The sequence below is a fragment of the Siphateles boraxobius genome, unplaced genomic scaffold (genome assembly GCF_051911475.1).
Source record: "Siphateles boraxobius isolate OS27281-9 unplaced genomic scaffold, OSU_SipBor_1 7, whole genome shotgun sequence".
NCBI classification, from domain to species: domain Eukaryota; kingdom Metazoa; phylum Chordata; class Actinopteri; order Cypriniformes; family Leuciscidae; genus Siphateles; species Siphateles boraxobius.
Window position 1 is genome coordinate 1,149,979 of NW_027509197.1, and position 20,022 is coordinate 1,170,000.

Genomic DNA, 20,022 nt, shown 5'->3' on the forward strand with positions numbered 1-20,022 from the left:
TCTGCCGATCCAGAGTCGGTGCCTGTTCACGTCACGTCTGCCGATCCAGAGTCGGTGCCTGTTCACGTCACGTCTGCCGATCCAGAGTCGGTGCCTGTTCACGTCACGTCTGCCGATCCAGAGTCGGTGCCTGTTCACGTCACTTCTGCCGATTCTGAGCCGGTGCCTGTTCCTGAGCCGGTGCCCGTCACTTCTGCCGATCCTGAGCCGGTGCCTGTTCCTGAGCCGGTGCCCGTCACTTCTGCCGATCCTGAGCCGGTGCCTGTTCCTGAGCCGGTGCCCGTCACTTCTGCCGATCCTGAGCCGGTGCCCGTTCCTGTGCCTGAGCCGGTGCCTGTTCCTGTGCCGGTGCCCGTCACTTCTGCCGATCCTGAGCCGGTGCCCGTTCCTGTGCCTGAGCCGGTGCCTGTTCCTGAGCCGGTGCCCAGCACTTCTGCCGATCCTGAGCCGGTGCCCGTTCCTGTGCCTGAGCCGGTGCCCGTTCCTGTGCCTGAGCCGTTGGCCCGTTCCTGTGCCTGAGCCGTTGGCCCGTTCCTGTGCCTGAGCCGTTGGCCCGTTCCTGTGCCTGAGCCGTTGGCCCGTTCCTGTGCCTGAGCCGTTGGCCCGTTCCTGTGCCTGAGCCGTTGTCCCGTTCCTGTGCCTGAGCCGTTGGCCCGTTCCTGTGCCTGAGCCGTTGGCCCGTTCCTGTGCCTGAGCCGTTGGCCCGTTCCTGTGCCTGAGCCGTTGGCCCGTTCCTGTGCCTGAGCCGTTGGCCCGTTCCTGTGCCTGAGCCGTTGGCCCGTTCCTGTGCCTGAGCCGTTGGCCCGTTCCTGTGCCTGAGCCGTTGGCCCGTTCCTGTGCCTGAGCCGTTGGCCCGTTCCTGTGCCTGAGCCGTTGGCCCGTTCCTGTGCCTGAGCCGTTGGCCCGTTCCTGTGCCTGAGCCGTTGGCCCGTTCCTGTGCCTGAGCCGTTGGCCCGTTCCTGTGCCTGAGCCGTTGGCCCGTTCCTGTGCCTGAGCCGTTGGCCCGTTCCTGTGCCTGAGCCGGTGTCCGTTCCTGTGCCTGAGCCGGTGTCCGTTCCTGTGCCTGAGCCGGTGCCCGTTCCTGTGCCTGAGCCGGTGCCCGTTCCTGTGCCACAGCACGTCTGGCGATCCAGAGACTGTTCACGTCACGTCTGGCGATCCAGAGACTGTTCACGTCACGTCTGGCGATCCAGAGCCGGTGCCTGTGCCCGTTCCTGTGCCACGTCACGTCTGGCGATCCAGAGACTGTTCACGTCACGTCTGGCGATCCAGAGACTGTTCACGTCAAGTCTGGCGATCCAGAAACTGTTCACGTCACGTCTGGTGATCCTGAGCCGGTGCCTGCTCCTGTTCCTGTGCCTGAGCCGGTGCCTGTTCCTGTGTATCGTTCCCGTGTGTGTTTCGTGACTGTGTTACCATATCTTCATTTGTGTTTCAAAGATCACAAAAAGTCTAACGGGTTTGGAATGACATGAGGGTGAATAAATGACAGAATTTAATTTTTTGGTTGAAGTAACCATTTAAGATGTGAATAATCCAGCATAGGCTCTAGTGTGTGTACTCAATCTACATCATTATTGTATAGTTACAATCATAGAGCATGTGAAATGGTGATGATGTTCTGTCCAGTCAGAAGCACACACCACATTCTGACACAGCTGGGATCAGATCAGAGACTCAGCAGCACTTAACGTCCAATAAAGACAGCAGAAGAGTGTTTGGGTCTCAGAGTAACACACTGGCCATGACCTCCTGAACATTTGATAAGGAGGGGTTAGACAGGGATAATATACGTGTGTGTGTCTCTCTCTCTAGGGTGACAGCACTAGGATAAGAGGCAGGAAGTGAGCAGAACTCCAGACATCTGGCACTGCCGTCTCCCCTGACACACACACACGCACACACACACTCTGATCTCCTCTGATCAAAGTCTGCCCTGCTTACTCTTCCACAACACACACATCCACACAGCATCCACACACACTTACACGTGTTCTCCTCACAGACAGAATCAAGTCTTTAGCTTAGCCAACAGCTCCTCTGATGAAGGCATCAAACTGTGATCTAAAACCAGTCTGTATGTGTGTGTGTGTGTCTCAGGACAGTCCAGTCAGCAGTTTTGTTTTTTGCATATTCAAGGTGAGGTAATTTGACTTAAACTGCTTTAAATAGCGAGAAAGAGTCATGCTGAGAGATCTTTATCCTCCAGCACCACATGAATGTAAATACAGTGAGTGACAGACTGAACTGTGTGAACAGCCAAACTAGAGCTGGACTGTGTTGGTCATCAACTAAATTTGATCAACACTTTTAACGCTAGTGATACAACTACTAAAACACTCATGAAAAGCGATATTATACAAAATCTCAATTATAAAATTATAAAAATCTCAATTGACTTATGGCTAAGCCACGCCCCCTCCACTCACTCGGACAAACAGTCAACAATTGGTGACAGGCGCTATGTCAGGTGTCACAGTAGGAGACATTTCACAGGAGGCAATTGATGATTTTTGGAGACAGAAAGATTACATAGATATATATTTTGGTAGAAAGTTGTCTAAAATGTTGTGCTTCAATATGTAATTAATGGTTCATGATCAAATTAAATATGTAAAGGTCTAAGTTCGCAGCTAGAAGCTAACGTTAATGTTTTTTAATGTTAGCCTAACGTTACGTTAGAGATGTTAAAGATAACGTTCAAATACGTTGTTGACTTATCTTAGAACAGATGTAGACATCCTTGTTTAATTTATCCACGTTTAGTTGGTGTTGTGGTCTACCGCATAACTTAATCCAGACACTTATCTCGGTTGAGATGTGGCTTGGGAAAGGGTAAAAAATACACAACGTCGCCCAGCCTCTCGGGATACCTAGTGTCGGAGTTGCATGTACTCCATGCACACCGTTTGATGATTTTAAACTTAAAATGACAAGAAAAAACATATAAAAACGAATGAAAACTGACCAACTGCAAAGCATTTCAATGGACGAGGAAGCAGAGAATGTCTGAGTGTATTGGGGTAGCTATGCGTACTGTGATTGGCTCATCGCGTTTGGAGGCGTGGCTTATCCATAGGTCAATTACTTGATTGTCTATATATCATTACAAAATGTAAACTATAAATTAACCATTTATAGTTAACCAGGCGCGTTATATGCATTTGTTAAAATACAGATTTGGTTAATTTGCAGATTCATTTTATATTCTCACCATTAGTAGGTCTATATTTTAGTAGCTTTGAGATTTGGGGATTATATGATTTCAATAATTGCAGAAAGGTGGAGCTGGATTGGAGGAGGGATGACGAGAAGTAAACCACGCTTACATCATATTTTTAACGTTAGAGCTGGCGCCGCCATTTTTAAATTGAATGTGTCTGGCTTCCGGTCTCATCCGCTTCCATTGTTATGCAGCTTGATATTGCAAACTGGTATTTCTTATCATGTTATATTAATGTCATAATTATAAACAAACTGGTTTGTAGCGCAAATAGTTTTATAATTTTCGGCCCTTTGTTTATCTTGTTATTTATCTATAGCGACTAACTAATCATAAGTCTCGCACATTCACAGAAAATATCTTGCGCGTTGCAAGATACGGTGGATATTATTGCTTAATTGATCAAGTTAACGGGCTACTTTTGAATCTTCATTTGTTGCTCAATTTTCTGGCTGAGACAATAATCAAACACTCTTCACAATATCATGTAGCTTTTGGATTAATTTTAGCATTGGTTTTGTAAAATGGTTCATTTCAATAATTCAATGAAATTTATTACTGATCTATCATCCAAAAGAACTTCCCAGAAGTCCTTCTGTATTGTAGTCAAATAAATCCTTAAATACTGCTCTTTATCTTTGTTTTTGATTCCATTACGTTTCAAGACTTTTCAAGTAGTTCAAGTTTAATATTGTATTTCCTTGTTTGAAACCCTTTTCGTTTTAATGCCAGACACAACATACCTCCAGAAAACCAATCATTTATACAAAACTGTATTAATAATCATTCAAATGAATGATTGAGTCATATACAATTAGAAGTGTTTGTGTGAGAATATGATGAGTATGTCATCTCCAGTGTGTGTGTGTGTGTGTGTGTGTGTTCAGACAGACAGGATGAGTGGGGTCACCTGTTCTCAGTCTCACAGAGTTAGCACGGCTGTCTAACCCAGGCATGCTGTGGTGATCTGACAGTAATCCGAAGCCACTGCAGTGCGGAGTGTGTGTTACATTATCTGTCTTAATCCGGTAATCCGCGGACACACAGCTAATCTCAATCCCACCCCCGCACACACCTTCCTCAGTAATCACTCTAATGATGGACCCCGGCAACTGATCCCAGCAGCGCCGCCCCTGATTGACACACCTTCCCTCTCTCTGTGAGAGAGACACACACACACACACACACACACACACACACACACACACACACACACACACACACACACACACACACACACACACACACACGAACACACACACACGAACACACACACACACACACACACACACACACACACACACACAACCTCCCAGGCTGCTCTCATTAATGAAATTCACTAGCCCACGGCGAAACACAAAGCAAACATATGTTGAGCAAATATGTGTGTTTTGGTCTCTGTGTCACTGTAACTGGGAGTGTTTAATAGAGTCACTGGTGTGTGCGAGTCTTTGATGTGATTGGTGTGTTTTGTTACCAAAACATTCTTTACAAAGACACACACCTCTCATCCACTGCCTGGCCAGAAACTGAAAGCTAAACCAGGTACTTCTGGCATTAAAGGATGAGTTCAGTCAAAATAAAATGAAGATTCTGTTATCGTTCACTCACTCTCGTGTGGCTCTAAACCTTTATGGATTTCTTTCTTCCATGGAACAAAAAAGAAGATATTTAGCAGAACAGTTGTGCTGCTCATTCAGGTCAAGCATAAAGTAGTCCATTAGACACGTGCTCTATACAATAGATTTGTGTGATGAACTGAAATATAAGCCGTTATTCACTCAAAATGTAGCTGTTTCCTGTAGCTCTCAAATATCTTTCATCCATACCGAAAAAGAAGTATGTTCAATTGTATTACATGTGCACTTGTAGTGTATTTCCAAAAAAGCACTCTAAAGTTCAGCTAATATAAATAAAAATAAAAAAATCATTTAATTGCAAATAACATTAAGCGACCAAGTCAGAAAATATATAAGTATATTACTTGAATACTCTTTTTAAAATAATGCTAAAGTGTACTTTTTTCTCAAGGGATTCTTTTTTGTATTCAAACTTTGATTTCAGTAATTATCTCATGTGTGACGATTGGTCATGCATTCATTTTATGAAATTTTTTTTTATAAAATAAAAAGGCAGCTTGGAGGTTTTTCAAAATTTCTTTCTTTTTGGAAGGAATAAAGTTTATAATCTAGTTTAGAATATAGTTTAGAACAACAAGAGGGTGAATAAATGTGGAATAATTTGTATATCTGTGTTTTTTTGGTCAATGTAAATGTGCGCGTGTGTGTGTGCATTTGGGACTATGAGAATGTTGCAGAAACACACATGTGAATGTGAATGTGTGCGTGTGTGGACTCACCTTGCGTGCTCAGTGTCGATCGCCCCTGCAGCCTGTCTCTCTCTCTGCTGTCACTCGGTTTGTCTGCCTTCAGCACAGACGCGTCACTGGAGTTGACAGACACAACCTGAAAAGAAAATGCACACACAAACACACACCCACGTCAACAGAAAACACATCAAGAAACAAAGCGCACAAATACAAACAAGCGCACCATAATGAATAAAACAGCAGCGGTCTTTTGTGTGAATGAATTGAAGTGATTTAATAAGAGCAGGCTGGTTTTGAGCATCCATTAACACACAACGTTTTTGCAACAGTAAGTGCTAATGCACTGGTACCCGAGTGCTCTCTCTCTCTCTCTCTCTCTCTCTCTCTCTTCCTTGTCACGCTCATTGTAATGCAGGAAATAACGGAGGCCGTCCTCGCAGACTTCCACACACATTTAATTTTATCTTTGAATAAAAGAGCTATAGGAAAGAATTAATCTGCTTAACATTTCTAAGTACACCCTCCAAAGGAGCGGGCTGTTTTAATCTTACATATGCTCAGCAGAGTTACTGGCAAAAACTGTACGTTTTCTTCATCTCATCCTTTCAACATCAAATGGCGAGCAGCAAAAATTGGATCAGACTTCAAAGCTCAGCGATGTGCTCCAAGTCACAGAGTGGCTCTACTATTTCACATATTGAATTCGAGGAGGATATCAAAGTCGTAGCAAAGAACCTCAGGTCTTTACTGGGAAAAAAGGGGCTCCAACATCTGTAGAGAGAGCAGCGAAAAGACAAATCACCTCAGGGAGAAGTCAGCATTTACTCTCTACCACGCTTTTCCAGTCTTTTGATTCACTCCTTCTCTCTCTACCTCCCTGGGTTCCTCTCTCTCAGTGGAGAAGTGAATTCTCTATGAGGGAACTGTCTCTTTTGTCTCAAGGACCGCGCTGTTTGATCTGAGGGTTGCTCTGTGTAATATTCAGTGCAGTGAGGTGACAGTAGAGTTCATATTAACATGAGCCGTATCAGACGTGCAATTAAAGGAATAGTTCACTCAAAAATGTGATTTCAAACCTGTATATTTTGAGGATGGTCATGCTGCGCTATTCCATACAATAAACGAGTAAACCAGTGACCAAGGGCAAAAGGACAAGCAGCACCATAGAAGCAGGGGAAACCTTTATGGTGCTTTTTTGAGCAGCCCGGAAAAGAGCAACATGGCAGTTCTGCAAAACGTCTCTTTTTATGTTCCACGGAGGAAAGAAAATTATCCATGACAGTGATAAAATGCTATTCCTTTATTCTGGAATGATCATATCTGACCTTTTCATCTGAGATGAGATTGGTGGAAGATCTTCTTTCAGGTGTGGATTGTCTGAGGACAAAAGTAATCGTAAAACAATCAGAATTCCTCATTCATTTCTATAATTCTGAGAAAAACATTTGGTTAAATACAAAATGATGTCATTGATATCAGATTACAGAATTCATTTCTACAGCATTTTTTATTGTGAGTGTTCTGTGTTTCTACATTGTCTTCTGCATTACATCTCCTTCAAACCATTGTTAACCTCTGTTCTGCAATCACTGTGTGGCACTGAGAGGGCCAATGAAGTCTAGTCTCATTCTATGAACAGCGAACCAGAAGAAAGGCCCAAAACATTATGAGGAACAGCTCATGTTCTCCACCAGGTCCAACTGCTTCCTCGCATTACGCGGTATATGTGATTGTATTTTTATTCTGGTCCTGGTTGTTATTCCACTAAATGATTGTTTATTTTGCAAGTTATTTTAATTATAAATGTTGTTGTTCATAACAATGCTGTGTATATCAGTTTCTGTGTTTCTTATGAGGAAAAAAAACTTAAAGTCCCCCTGTGGTGAAAATCAAGCTTTTAATGTTGTTTATATATATCTATGCGGCGTTTTTAATATGCTTTAAGACAAACCATGTGTAAATTCATAAGTCAACACCATTGTTGAGTATTTTCTTCTTAAAACTGCAGTGAAACAAAGACAGTTTTAAAAACGTGGTTTGAAATTGCTGGTGTTTCTGACGTCACAAATTACCTTGTAACCGATCTCTGAGCTGGAGTGAGTGAGTGGAGGCGGGGCTCATTTGCATATGGTCACATAGAACCGCATATACTAAATGAGGCAAGGGTGTAGAGTTATAGAGTTCCTATTCAAGTTGGAATTTTTTTTTTTTTAATTGTAATTTTGATGATCAAAGATGAGTTTTAAGGGATACAATTATTGACTACAGGGGGACTTTAAATATCTCATGTTTCAGAAGAGATATCAAAAGTGCCTCAGTGTTCTCAGATTTGCCAAGACATTCTGCAAAAGTCAATGTAAACTCGATTATTTTGAATTAACCAAAATGAAAAACTTAAAGTTCCCTATCAGTCAGTCACTTCGACGAGGTGTCTTGATGGTTACGGCGTACTAGTCCAACCAACCAACGACTTGTTTTTTTGGAGCTCATGCTCCTTGCGACAGCCCGCACCTGGCTCTCACCCTGAGGAAGTACCTTCTTTCTCAGGGACTCGGCACAATCAGACACATATCTCTGAAACCTCCATGTCTGGCCCCGGAGACGCAGAAGACTAGAGTGATAGACACCATTACTCAGGCTAAACCCCCCCTACACGAGGCGGGCCTAAAGAGTCTTTTCGCTAACTGGTGTGGTTCCCGAGGGAAAGACCCACAGAGATGTGCATTCGGGTCAGTGCTTTTCTTCCTGCAGGAGAGGTTGGAGGACCGGCTGTGTCTCCTTCCACCTTGAAAGGGTATGTGGATGCTATAGAGGCACATCATAATGGAGTAGATGGTTAATCTTTAGGGAAGCAGGACCTGATAATCAGGTTCCTCAAAGGTACCAGGTGGATAAATGCGGGATGAGGCAGACTCAGCCTTGTTGTTTCTGTGTCTAGTATGTGCCCTGCATGTTTAATTTGGACCGTATGCAGAGCTTCAGAAGCTCGGAGCAAATCTTTGTCTGTTTTGGGGGACAGCAGAACGGGAAGGTTGTCTCAAAACAGAGTATGGCTCAGTGGATTGTGGATACAATTGCCTTGGCATACCAGACCAAAGGCATGCCTTATCCTTAGCATTGTGTGCACACTTCATGAGAAATATTGCATCCTCCCGGGCTCTCGCAAACGGCACCTCTCTAACAGACATCTGAGCAGCAGGCTGGGCAACACCCAATACCTTCCAGAGGTTTTATAATCTTCAGGTTGAGACAGTTTTGTCCCGTGTACTATTGGGTCTGAACAGGTAAGTTACGGACAACAGGTCAGGTGTACCGCTTGCACACTGCACCTTCCGAACCCTGGACGTGACTTTTCCCTCAGCACTTTGACAGTTGAATTCAGTAATTTGACGCCAGGCCCAGTACTCGGGATGTATGCCCTTTTCAGGTCAGCCTGTATACTTCGGATAGGTGCTCCATATGTAGTGATTCCTTGATGGTAATCTCATAAGATGTATGTCCAAGATACAATTTACCTAACGGTAAACCCGTTTCTTCCCCAAGGCCGAGCTCTGTCTGTGCAGCCAATCGCTGCGTTTGTAGTAGTTCCTCCTTTTTCAGGTAGGACCTACCGCAGGGACCTCTTTCCATGTGTGGTCCTTACCAGTTGGTTAGTATTAACCTCCATTAGGGCAGGATGTGGTCTCTGTGGTGTTTTTCCTCCTATCCAGGAGAAAGAGCGCTTCTCCAGTGCTAATTCTGGTCTGCACAGCTGTGAGAGAAAAGGACAAAAAGACTGGCTGAAGTGACCTATTCCCATGGTAAGTACTGTCCTCTCTGTCCCTGTGTGGTCCAAAGGACTACACGGCTTACATAGGGCGTTAGGTTGGTTACGATGTTGAGAGTGCGCTTATTACCCGGGGATTGCCAACATCTGCATCACCAAAACCTTCTAACAGTTAAGGTTTTTCCCCATCTGTCAATTCAATCCAGATTATTTCTTTTCAAATTTAAAAAAATAATAATAAAATAATAATAATAATAAAAAAACAGAAAACAATAATATGAGGAACTCTTTTTCTCATGTGTATTTTGGTGACCCTTTTTTCAGGTCAGAGCAACTGCCCCTCAAAATTCCTGTGCACGTCCCATAAATACAAAAGATTACAACTGTTACTGTTGGTGATGTCTAATAATTTTATTAGGTCCAATGCTGTTTGGACCCCAACATTCTTCAACATATCTATTGTTTTCCACAGATAAAATTCAGGCAGAGTAAGTTAAGACAAAATTTCCCATTTCTTCTACTTTCTGAGATAATTCTTCTGAGAAAAGACCCAGAAGTAAATGTCACATATGTCTCCTCTAGGGTTTGAAAAGAGATCTTAATAATGTGCTGAAATTTGCCAAAATAAAATAAAAAAGCCTGCAATCAAAAGTAAGACATCTCAAAATGACCTGAAACATTTTTTTTAATTATCCCAGTTATTTTTTTAATAGATGGTAAAAAAAATTTAAGTTAATTATTTGTTCTCTCTAAAGACTTTTAGGACTTAACACCTGATATAAAGTTGATGCTCAAATGAAACGTACAGATAACTCTCATGTTCAACAGCGTTCAGTGCATTAACATCACAAAATGTGTTGATGTAGGCTATGCAGTTGCAGTTGTTCCAGACATGTGACCCAAAGATGAATTGATGATAAATTGAAAAAAAAAAAATTGTCCCTAGTGTGAATAGCTTCATAACTTCATAACTAGATGATCTTCTGAGTACATGTGACTGCCACAACATCAATGACATCATCATCATGTTTCTCCGAGACACCATCTGTGACATAACTATTTATTGCAATAATTCTTATGCGCAATAGAACATGTATGATTTAACTGCACAGACACACACACACACACTGACGTCAGCTGGTATTCGAACGGCTTGATAACATTCCTGTCAGCTAATGAGCATGTAGGTAGGTTTATGAACTTTAGAAGGGAAAATTGGGCCAGTTGATGTCAAAAAAAAAATCTATAACGTTCCTCTCCAGCTCTGATGAAACAGAATAGCAAAGTGTGAGGTTTGAAGTTTCACCACTGAGACTTCTGATATAAACAAGCATTGAGAATCCCCTCTAATAGGCCAACTGGCTGGAGGATACACACACAAACATATACACACCCACCCAAAACACTGGGAGGGTGGATGAAAACTTTGCTTTTTTTTTAAAAACTAGTTATTACGATATGATTGTCAGCAATCTTTGTGGTAAATAGGTCTCATTTTAACTGAGATCAAGGTAAAAACCGTCTTCGACAAAAAAAAAAAATGTGTCGAAGCTATGGCATAGTGGTTAGTGCACATGCACGAACAATCACACACCTTGAGCTGTTGTGTTCCTGTGGGCAGTACAATGTTGAGTGCAGTTTGTGTCATGTCTCAAAAAACAAAACCGCACAAACCACAACACACACCCACATGCACGCGAGCACACACACACACACGCACGCACGCACGCACGCACGCGCACACACACACACACACACACACACACACAAAACAATAACTGTGGTGCTCATGTGGGCAATGCATGGTATAGTACAGTTTATATCTAAAAAAAACAACAACAACAACAAAAACAAAATACAGAACAAGACAAAACACACAACAAAAAGTGTACAGTTGCATGGTTGAGTCCATTTTATGGAAGCTTGTTTCCACCACAGAATAAAACATTTTAAAAGATAATTGTGACTTTTAATCTGACAATTGCGAGTTTATTTCTAACTTTATTTCTCGGAATTGCGATATATAAAGTCAGAATTGCGTGATATAAAGTTGGACTTGCGTGTTATAAAGTCAGAATTGCAAGATATAAACTCACAATTGCAGGATATAAACACAATTGCGAGAAAAAAACTTTTCTCTTAATTGCAACTTTATATCATGCAATTCTGACTTTATAACTCGCAATTGCAACATTATATCAAGCAATTCTGAGATAAGAAGTCAGAATTGCGAGATGTAAACTCGCAAAAGTCAGAATTGTGAGATAAAAAGTCACAAATACCTTTTTCATTTATTATTCTGAGGCGGAAACAAGCTTCCATACCAATCTGTGTCATGTGTCACAAACCACAACAACAACCACAAAAACACAGAAAAACAAACCACAAAAAAAAAAAAAAAAAAAATCCATGATTTTGTGCATTTTTTTTATATTTGGCAAATCAAATTCACAATTAATAAAAAATAAAAAAAAATTATAATGAGATAATAATTTCGAACAAAATTCATAATTTTGTTGTATATGTACTTGCATTCAGTAACACTGATCCTCGGTCTCTTTTTAACACAACATTCTGTGAGAAACTGTGTGTGTGTGTGTGTGTGTGTGTGTGTGTGTGTGTGTGTGTGTGTGTGTGTGTGTGTGTGTGTGTGTGTGTGTGTGTGTGTGTGTGTGTGTGTGTGTGTGTGTGTGCGTGCATGTGGATTGTCGCTTACTAGTTGTAATTTAAGGAATTGTGAATGAATACAATGCATGCATCTATGGGAACCTACTGTATAGAACAAACAGATATCTAAACACAAAAACATGCCAAAAAACACTATGATAACATACAAAGGAAACAAATACAATGAACACACCCTCACTTACCCTGTTTGTTGACTCTTTTTGTGGTCTTTCCTGACTCTGTAGCCTCTGTATGCTGTAACACATATAATTGCCAAACAATGAATAAAATAACATAATATCAGAAACCAATTGTCTAGTATTATTGTTTTTACATTAGGGGAAAATCATAAGTCTGATCACTTAGAAAAATAACAGCACACATATTTAAGGAATCTGTAGTGCAAATGGTGTAAGTAAGATAAATTCAGGTGGTTTGTTCAAATCACTACTAAGTTTGAGCAATGTTTGAAAACCCCATTAATTTAAAAAAATGTCCTAAATTAGTATGACTAATAGCGTATATTGCTTGGTTGCTTGGATCAAATGTAATGTAAGAGTTTATTACTTGCATGATTTTGATTCTGTTACATACATTCAGATTAATTGATTCCTTTGATCAGACACTAAGTGCATGTTTAGGATAACAAACACAATGAGCTCTGAGTGAGTAATTAGTACTTTATCACACACACACAAATGAGTGTAAATCTCAGAACAGATGAAAGCAGCTGCTCTAAAATGCTAAAGTAGTCATTTATTCCACTTTCAACAAGACGCCCAATTAAAAAAAACTTACAAAATGTATGCTTTAATCAGAGCAGAGAGCGCGAACACAACCATGTGAGTTCATACTCAAACACAGTGTGGGACTGTACAGTCTGACATGTGTTGATGGGACAACATTGACTTCATTACTATTTTGTTTTTTCATACTATGGAAGTCAATGGGGTTCATCAACTGTTTGCTTACCAACATTCTTCAAAATATCTTCTTTTGTGTTCACAGTTCCCTTTCAGTCGAGAACGTCAGACGTAGTCGACGGTCGACTGAATTGGGAGATCGCTAGAGAGCCTGTCTTCTTCGAGTACTATTGAACGAGCCAATGTAATTGGCGTGCGTGATTCGCATCACACACTCCGCCCCCGCGGCGCGGGTATAAATACGGAAGTGGATGCACGCACTAGTTGCCTTTCGCTTCGGAGCTGATCGTTTGATGTCTCTGAGAGTGCTGTTGTCTACAACGAGCGAGTGTGTCGGTGTTCTTCAGGAAGACTCTCCCAGTGCTGGTGTTCTACAGCGCGAGTGCAGCGGTGATCGCGAGCTTTGAGCTCTCAACTGCTGTTTTAACAGCAACAAATTTCTAAATGTTCGTGTGTGTTGATGGCTGGTTAGAGGGCGGAAAAGTGAGTGCTTCACTGTTTCAGTTCTCTGTTCAGTGTTGCCGCGGTCATTCCCCTGTGTGCTCCGGCACTGGTGACGGTCCTATTTTCTGAAAGAGCAACACGGGTGCGTTTGCGTCTTTTTCAAGATGTCATTCCGCCCGTGCGTTTCTGGGTGCGGTCGTTCCCTGTCTCTCTCTGATGGTCACAACTGTTGTGTCACGTGTTTGGCTTACAGCACGCTGAGACAGCTTTTGTGGACAGCTCATGTTTTCACTGTGGGAACATGACTGTCGCAGTGTTGAGGGCGAGACTCGCCTTCGTTCGCGGAGAGCGAGTCCCCATTACCATGCCCCACCCTCGGGTGCTGTGTGGGATGGGTGACCGGAGGATAGTGTTGGATGTCCCGCCCGGTAACCATTCCCTGTGGGCTCCTCACTCCTCCCTTCCACTGCAACCACTGGAGCCTCCTGTGTTGTCTGCTGGTCCATCTGTAATGGGTGGGCCAGCGATTTCAATCGGGGCTCCCCTGGAGGACAGGACGCCGATTGCAGCATCGGAGGGTGAGCTGACTTCTAGAGATGATGACTCGGCTGCATTGTCTCCCTCCGGGAGTTCAATGTTGCCCGAGCCGGATCCAGAATTATCAGCTATGCTGAAACGGGCCGCCGAGGCTGCCGGGCTCGAGTGGAACCTCCACCGTGTCCCGTTCAGTCTCGGTTGGAATCTGGAGTTTGGTATCTTGGGGCGGGCCGCGCTGGTTCTCAGCTCGCCGCCCCAGTGCCTTTCTTTCCCGAAATGCATGGAGAGCTTGTCAGGTGGTGAACAGCATCTTTCTCTGCCAGAAACTGCCTGACTAGCTTTTCCCCCTCATTACCCTTGATGGAGGAACGGTGAAGGGTTGCGAGGTGTCCCTCCATTGGAGCGGTCTGTCGACACAGGTGCACCTGTGTCCGGCGGCCGCTGCCTTTTGGGGGGATCCTCGTCTCCCCCCTAAGGCCTGTGAGTTTCGTCTGTTCCGACGGGCAGAGCTTACAAAGCCTGTGGGCAAGCCCCTTCCTCTTGCGTGCCATGGCGTTGCTGCAGGCTAGGGCACCCATGGCATGCACGAGGGTAATCCAGACCGTGCGCTCATAGGTGAGCACCGCACTGCATCCGACCTCACCCTCCGGGGTACGGGTGTCGTAGCGTGCGTGATCGGTCTGGCGATGTCCACCTTGGTGGTCCAGTAGCGCCTTCGTTGGCTCAGCCTGGTTGGTATGGCGGATACGGACAAGGTTCGGTTCCTGGTCTCCCCAATTTCCAAGGTTGGGCTGGTCGGCGACGCGGTGGAGAACTGCATCAAACAGTTCTCTGCCGCTCAAGCGCAGACGGAGGTCATCCGGCACATCCTGCCCCGGTGGCCAGCTGCTGCCTCCACCCGCCGCCGGTGGCAGCTCCTCCGCCTGCTCGTCGCCGTGGGCGTTCTCCGGTCGCCGCTCCTGCTGGCCCTCCGCAGCAGCCTCCACCCAGGCCTCAGCATGGAGCCGGCCGCAGTAGAGACGCCCAGCCCGCTCCAGGCGCTGCCAAGCCAGGTGGCAAGCGACAGCGAAAGCATTCCGGAGCGGGCCGCCCAGGAATGGATGAGATGCTCTTGGAGTGGCACGATCACTCCCTCCCCCCGGGTGAGGGCCGGGTGGAGCCTTTGTTTGTGTGTGTGTCTGTTCCGCCGCTGGCTCCCTAAAAAAAAAAAAAAAAAAAAGCGGAGCAAGCGGTACCCACACTTCAAAGAGAGAGCAATTTCATCTGTTCCTGGGTCCCAAGAGGGCCAGTCTGGCGGGTGTGAACCTGTATAGCCTTACACCCCTCAGCTCCCCCTTGGTCGCCAGCAGGCAGCTTGGTGCGTTCGAGGACCCGGTCATCCGCCTTCTCACGCGCCCCCTGCCGCTTGTGGAGACAGGTAAGTGTTGCACAGCACACTAACACCACTCTCTCTACTTTGCTGCCCCACCTCAGGCTCGGCTACCCCGCTCAAGTCAGTGATAGTCATCACATTAGGTGTTGAGCAGACGTGCTCCTGAAAATTCAGTGATATTCATCACACCGAGTGTTGAGCAGTGCTCCTGACTTGTGCGTGCTTATCTTATCCTGCTGGCGAAGGATTTGATATAGCCGCTCCTCCAGCCGGTACGAAGGCCAGTTGTAAACTCGTTCTTCGTGCTACTAGGGGGTGGGTCGTGACCATCTTGGCCCAAGATTGGTCTGCAGCTTTGACCTGAAAGACAGGTGCTTCAGATCTCTACCTCCCGCACCGCAGGCCATCCTGTGTGTTGCGTCTAAGGGTGGAGTATCAGTACAGTGTCCTTCCCCTCGAGTGCTCCAGAGCCCGTTGGGTCTTCAGGTCAACTGGAAGAGAGTAATCTCGCCCACGGGCTGAGTATCTCTTTTCTAGTTTTGGAGAGGTACTCGGTCCAACATGTCTCTCCAATGAGAATGTGTTCAGCTGGTGTTGAAGTGAGAAAGGGTCACACTGAAAGAACTTTCAGAGGCTCCTGGGGTATATGGTAGTCGCAGCCTTTGGCTCCCTCCATATGTGACCGCTTCAGCGCTAGCTTCACGATCGAGTCCCGAGGTGACCGTGGCAGAGCAGCTCACCCTGTGTGACTATAGTTCATCCCGGTCTGCTGCCAAACCCTCTTCAACAGAGGGGCCATGTACAAAGGGCGTGTTTTAACGGGGGCCTGGGCGACCCCCGACTACACGGGCATTCGTGCCTCGAGTTGTTAGACATTGCGACCGTTGCGCAAGCTTCCCCTGCATGTCACAAACTCACCCGTCACCTCCTCCTTGGAGTCAGACGCTTCTGAGGGCGCCTTGTTCCACTCCTCCCGCTTACTCAATCGTGCCGCCATCGAGCCTCACGACAGTTATAGCCAGGGCAAGTGGAGACTCCATCCCCTGGGTCCGGCTGGGTCATGACCATTCCGGGGCCGCTCAGTTGCCCCCCCCCGGTTTTATTTTTCCGCCAGTGTTTGGGTAAACCGAGCGGACTACCCTTGGACAAACACTGGGACTCAGCTGCCCCAGGGGCCCGCAGAAATGCGTTTAACCCCAGTGAGCCTTCTAAAAGTGACTGCGACTCATGGTCGCCTGGCGCCTGCAAGTCAGTGAAATCATCACTCTTCATGTTGAGCAGAATTGCTCCTGAAACTCAGTGAAGTTCATTGCACTCAGGTGTTGAGCAGCAATGCTCCTGTAGCTCAGTGAGTCCATCACAGGTAGCTCAGGGAATTCATCACACGCAGTGCTGAGCCGAAATGCTCCTGGTGCTCAGTGAAGTTCCTCGCACTCAAGTGTTGAGCAGAAATGCTCCTGAAGCTCAGTGAGTTTATCACACTCAGGTGTTGAGCAGTAATGCTCCTGAAGCTCAGTGAACTTGTCACACTCAAGTGCTGAGCAGAAATGCTCCTGTCGTTCAGTGAAATTCTTCGCACTCAAGTGTTGAGCAGAAATGCTCCTGAAACTCAGTGAGTTTATCACACTCAGGTGTTGAGCAGGAATGCTCCTGAAGTTCAGTGAACTTGTCACACTCAAGTGCTGAGCAGAAATGCTCCTGTCGCTCAGTGAGGTTCTTCGTACTCAAGTGTTGAGCAGAAATGCTCCTGAAGCTCGGTGAGTTTATCACACTCAGGTGTTGAGCAGGAATGCTCCTGAAGCTCAGTGAACTTGTCACACCCAAGTGCTGAGCAGAAAATGCTCCTGAAGCCCAGTGATCTTCACATGTTGTGTTGAGCAATGCTCCTGTCTTTTGCGCCCGTCGCTTGCACCTACGTGCCAAGTCAGGAGAGGAACAGGTCTTCATAGTTGCCCCTTATTGGCCCAACTAGACCTGGTTCCCTTCAACAGCCTTCCTGACTTCCCCTGAGAACTCTTTCGGGGACGGGGCACGATGGCACACGCGTTCTTCCCCCGGAGATTCCGGGTGGTCTTACATCTGAACGCGGAGGTTCAGGTGGCTATCACAAGAACATGTGATAGTTACCATCACTTCTGCGAGCACCCCCTAGAATTGGGTAGCGTGCTTACGCCTTTAGAAGTGGAACCTAGTCGTTGAGTGCGTCTTCTCTCCAGAGGAGATCCTGAAAGCTTTCGATCACTTCAGTGCTCTCTTTCCTGCAAAATGGGTTGCAGTAGCTGTTTTCCTTCACCCTCAAAATGATGTTGCCTCGGTGTTTAAACGACGCTCATCGTGTTGCAGAAGTATGCAGAAGCACGTTCTGATCGTCAGGTTCCTGAGGAGCAAGGTCTTGTAAATCCTTGTGTCCCTCTTTATCCTCTTGGGCCTTGTCCCTGGTGCGACTGCACTGCAGAGACCGCCCCTGAGCCACTGCAGGCAGTGAGTTAAAAATTCTGTTATATCAGTTCTCCTGCTCGCGTGGTCTCTACTAGAGGGTAGGGACTTGCTCGCTTTCGGTCAACGTATTGTGCCTGGAGTCTGGGCCGGCTAACTCTCACAAGCTGAGACCCCGGCTCGGATGGTGCCCAAGGTTCCTACCTCTCCCGTAATAGGAGCAGGTGGTGAGCCTGCAAGCGCTGCCCTGGAGGAGGCAGATCCAGCCCTGGCTTCTCTGTCCGTTCGCTTGGACGTGTACAGAATGCAAGTCATAGACCTCAGACCAGCTCTTCAAATATCTGTTGGAATTCAGCAGAGAGGGAAGGCTGTTTCCATGCAAAGTTGCACTTAGTGCTTGCCTTCATTTCGGCAAAGGTCCGAGATGCAACATGTCCACTTAGGTGTTGAGCTCCTCTGTGATGAGTGTAAAGTGCTCCGCCTGGGCGTTGACGATATACTTTGCTAAACAGATTCTAGAGTTGGGGGCTGGACGACACCTAGTTGAACCGCTGCTTCCCGTGGGCTCCCTTCTCATGAAGCCAGTTTCACCGTGAGCCCGGTTCAAGTGTCGGCTTGCTGCGCCATTCCCCTCCTATGGACTGGATACGTGCGCCTTTCTACTCCAGTTGAGTTCCCTTAAAATTGAACCCTGTTGAGTTCCTCCACACCCCTCCGACGTCGGACGTGCGGAACATCTGGTGTTAGGCCTACCACTCGTAAGCAGTGTGGAACCTGTGTTAGGCTGGGTCCATATGTTGCGGTCCCTTCGGTGACCCCATATGTGTATTCTTCCACGATATGGCTCCCTGCGGTGAGCCCGTGTCTTCCCCCCGGCAGAGTCTCTCTGCCGTCACTGTCCGGTGTGTCTCCCCCCGTCTTAGGCTGGAGCCACCCCAGTGGCATTCCATATGTTAGACTGCCCGGTTTCCGCCCAGTTCATATGTGTATTCTCCACATTACCTCCCTTGGGTTGGATGTGGCTTCCGCAGCGTCCCTTCCTTCCAACGTACGGGGAACGCTTTCCCAGTGGTCCGGTAGGAACAGCAGTGACTTCCCTGGCCTAAGCCCTGTCCTTCCCCGCCTTAAGTTTGCGGGGGCATCAGGAGGCTTTGGTTTAGGCACTGGAAGGTGGCAGCGTTAGTGGCGTGTTCAATGGGTGATCCCAATTCAGTCGACCGTCGACTACGTCTGACGTTCTCGACTGAAAGGGAACGTCCTGGTTGCGTATGCAACCCACCGTTCCCTGAAGGAGGGAACGGAGGACGTAGTCCCCTTGCCACTACCGCTGGACCACCGCTGACCCCGGGTTACTCTCGGCTCCTCAGCGAAAAGCAACTAGTGCGTGCATCCACTTCCGTATTTATACCCGCGCCGCGGGGGCGGAGTGTGTGATGCGAATCACGCACGCCAATTACATTGGCTCGTTCAATAGTACTCGAAGAAGACAGGCTCTCTAGCGATCTCCCAATTCAGTCGACCGTCGACTACGTCCTCCGTTCCCTCCTTCAGGGAACGGTGGGTTGCATACGCAACCAGGACGTTACCAGTTAACTTAAAAATACCTCACACTGAAATTAACATTGGCCTCACTGGAAACACTCATATATGAACAACCTTTCCTAAACACTCAAATGGTGTAGTAAGATACTGTGCAGATTTTAAATAAACAACGAAAAAAGATATAAGACTTATAATACATTAGAACTATGGAACTATACTCCATTATAACTTAAGTGGATATAACATGGTGTTCATCGTGTTATAAATCTTAAAAGTTATAACCACCAATAGATAAGTATTATATAATGTATTATAACTGTTGTTACGATTATTTGTAAGATAATACAACAGTTTTATTTTTAATTTTTTTTAGCTATTATTTATGGAAGCTTGTTTCTGCCACTGAATAAAACAATTTAAAAGATTACTGGCTTTTTATCTCGCAATTCTGACTTCTATTCTCAGAATTGTTAGATATGAATTCGCAATTGCGAGTTATAGTCCAATTCTGACTTTAAAACTCACAATTACCTGTTTTTATTTTTTATTCAGTGGCGGAAATTAGTTTTAATTATTATTCATACATAATAATGGCTTAAAATACCCTTATAATGCATCATAAACACAGGCTTCATAAAATGGTAACACTTTATAAATCCTTTATATATAATGCATTAGTATTTTTAATGCATTAATTATGTTTTGTAATGTATGGTCTCATCAATAATTATAACCACAGCACATTTAACACACCCTTAGAAAGTATAATGCAATAAAACACAT

At 45.5% G+C, this 20,022-nt stretch overlaps 1 protein-coding gene across 5 annotated transcripts in view; it reads right to left on the reverse strand.

The window, feature by feature from the left end:
• The window catches only part of myo3b (myosin IIIB), a 198,974-nt gene that overhangs the window by 38,005 nt on the left and 140,947 nt on the right, over nucleotides 1-20,022 (reverse strand). For all 5 annotated transcript variants that reach the window (XM_077217020.1, XM_077217025.1, XM_077217021.1 and 2 more), the window contains 3 exons: nucleotides 12,189-12,240; nucleotides 6,878-6,929; nucleotides 5,583-5,688 (listed from right to left, as the gene is read on the reverse strand). In XM_077217020.1, coding sequence (XP_077073135.1) covers nucleotides 5,583-5,688; nucleotides 6,878-6,929; nucleotides 12,189-12,240 — 210 coding nt within the window. The remainder of the gene's footprint in view (nucleotides 1-5,582; nucleotides 5,689-6,877; nucleotides 6,930-12,188; nucleotides 12,241-20,022) is intronic.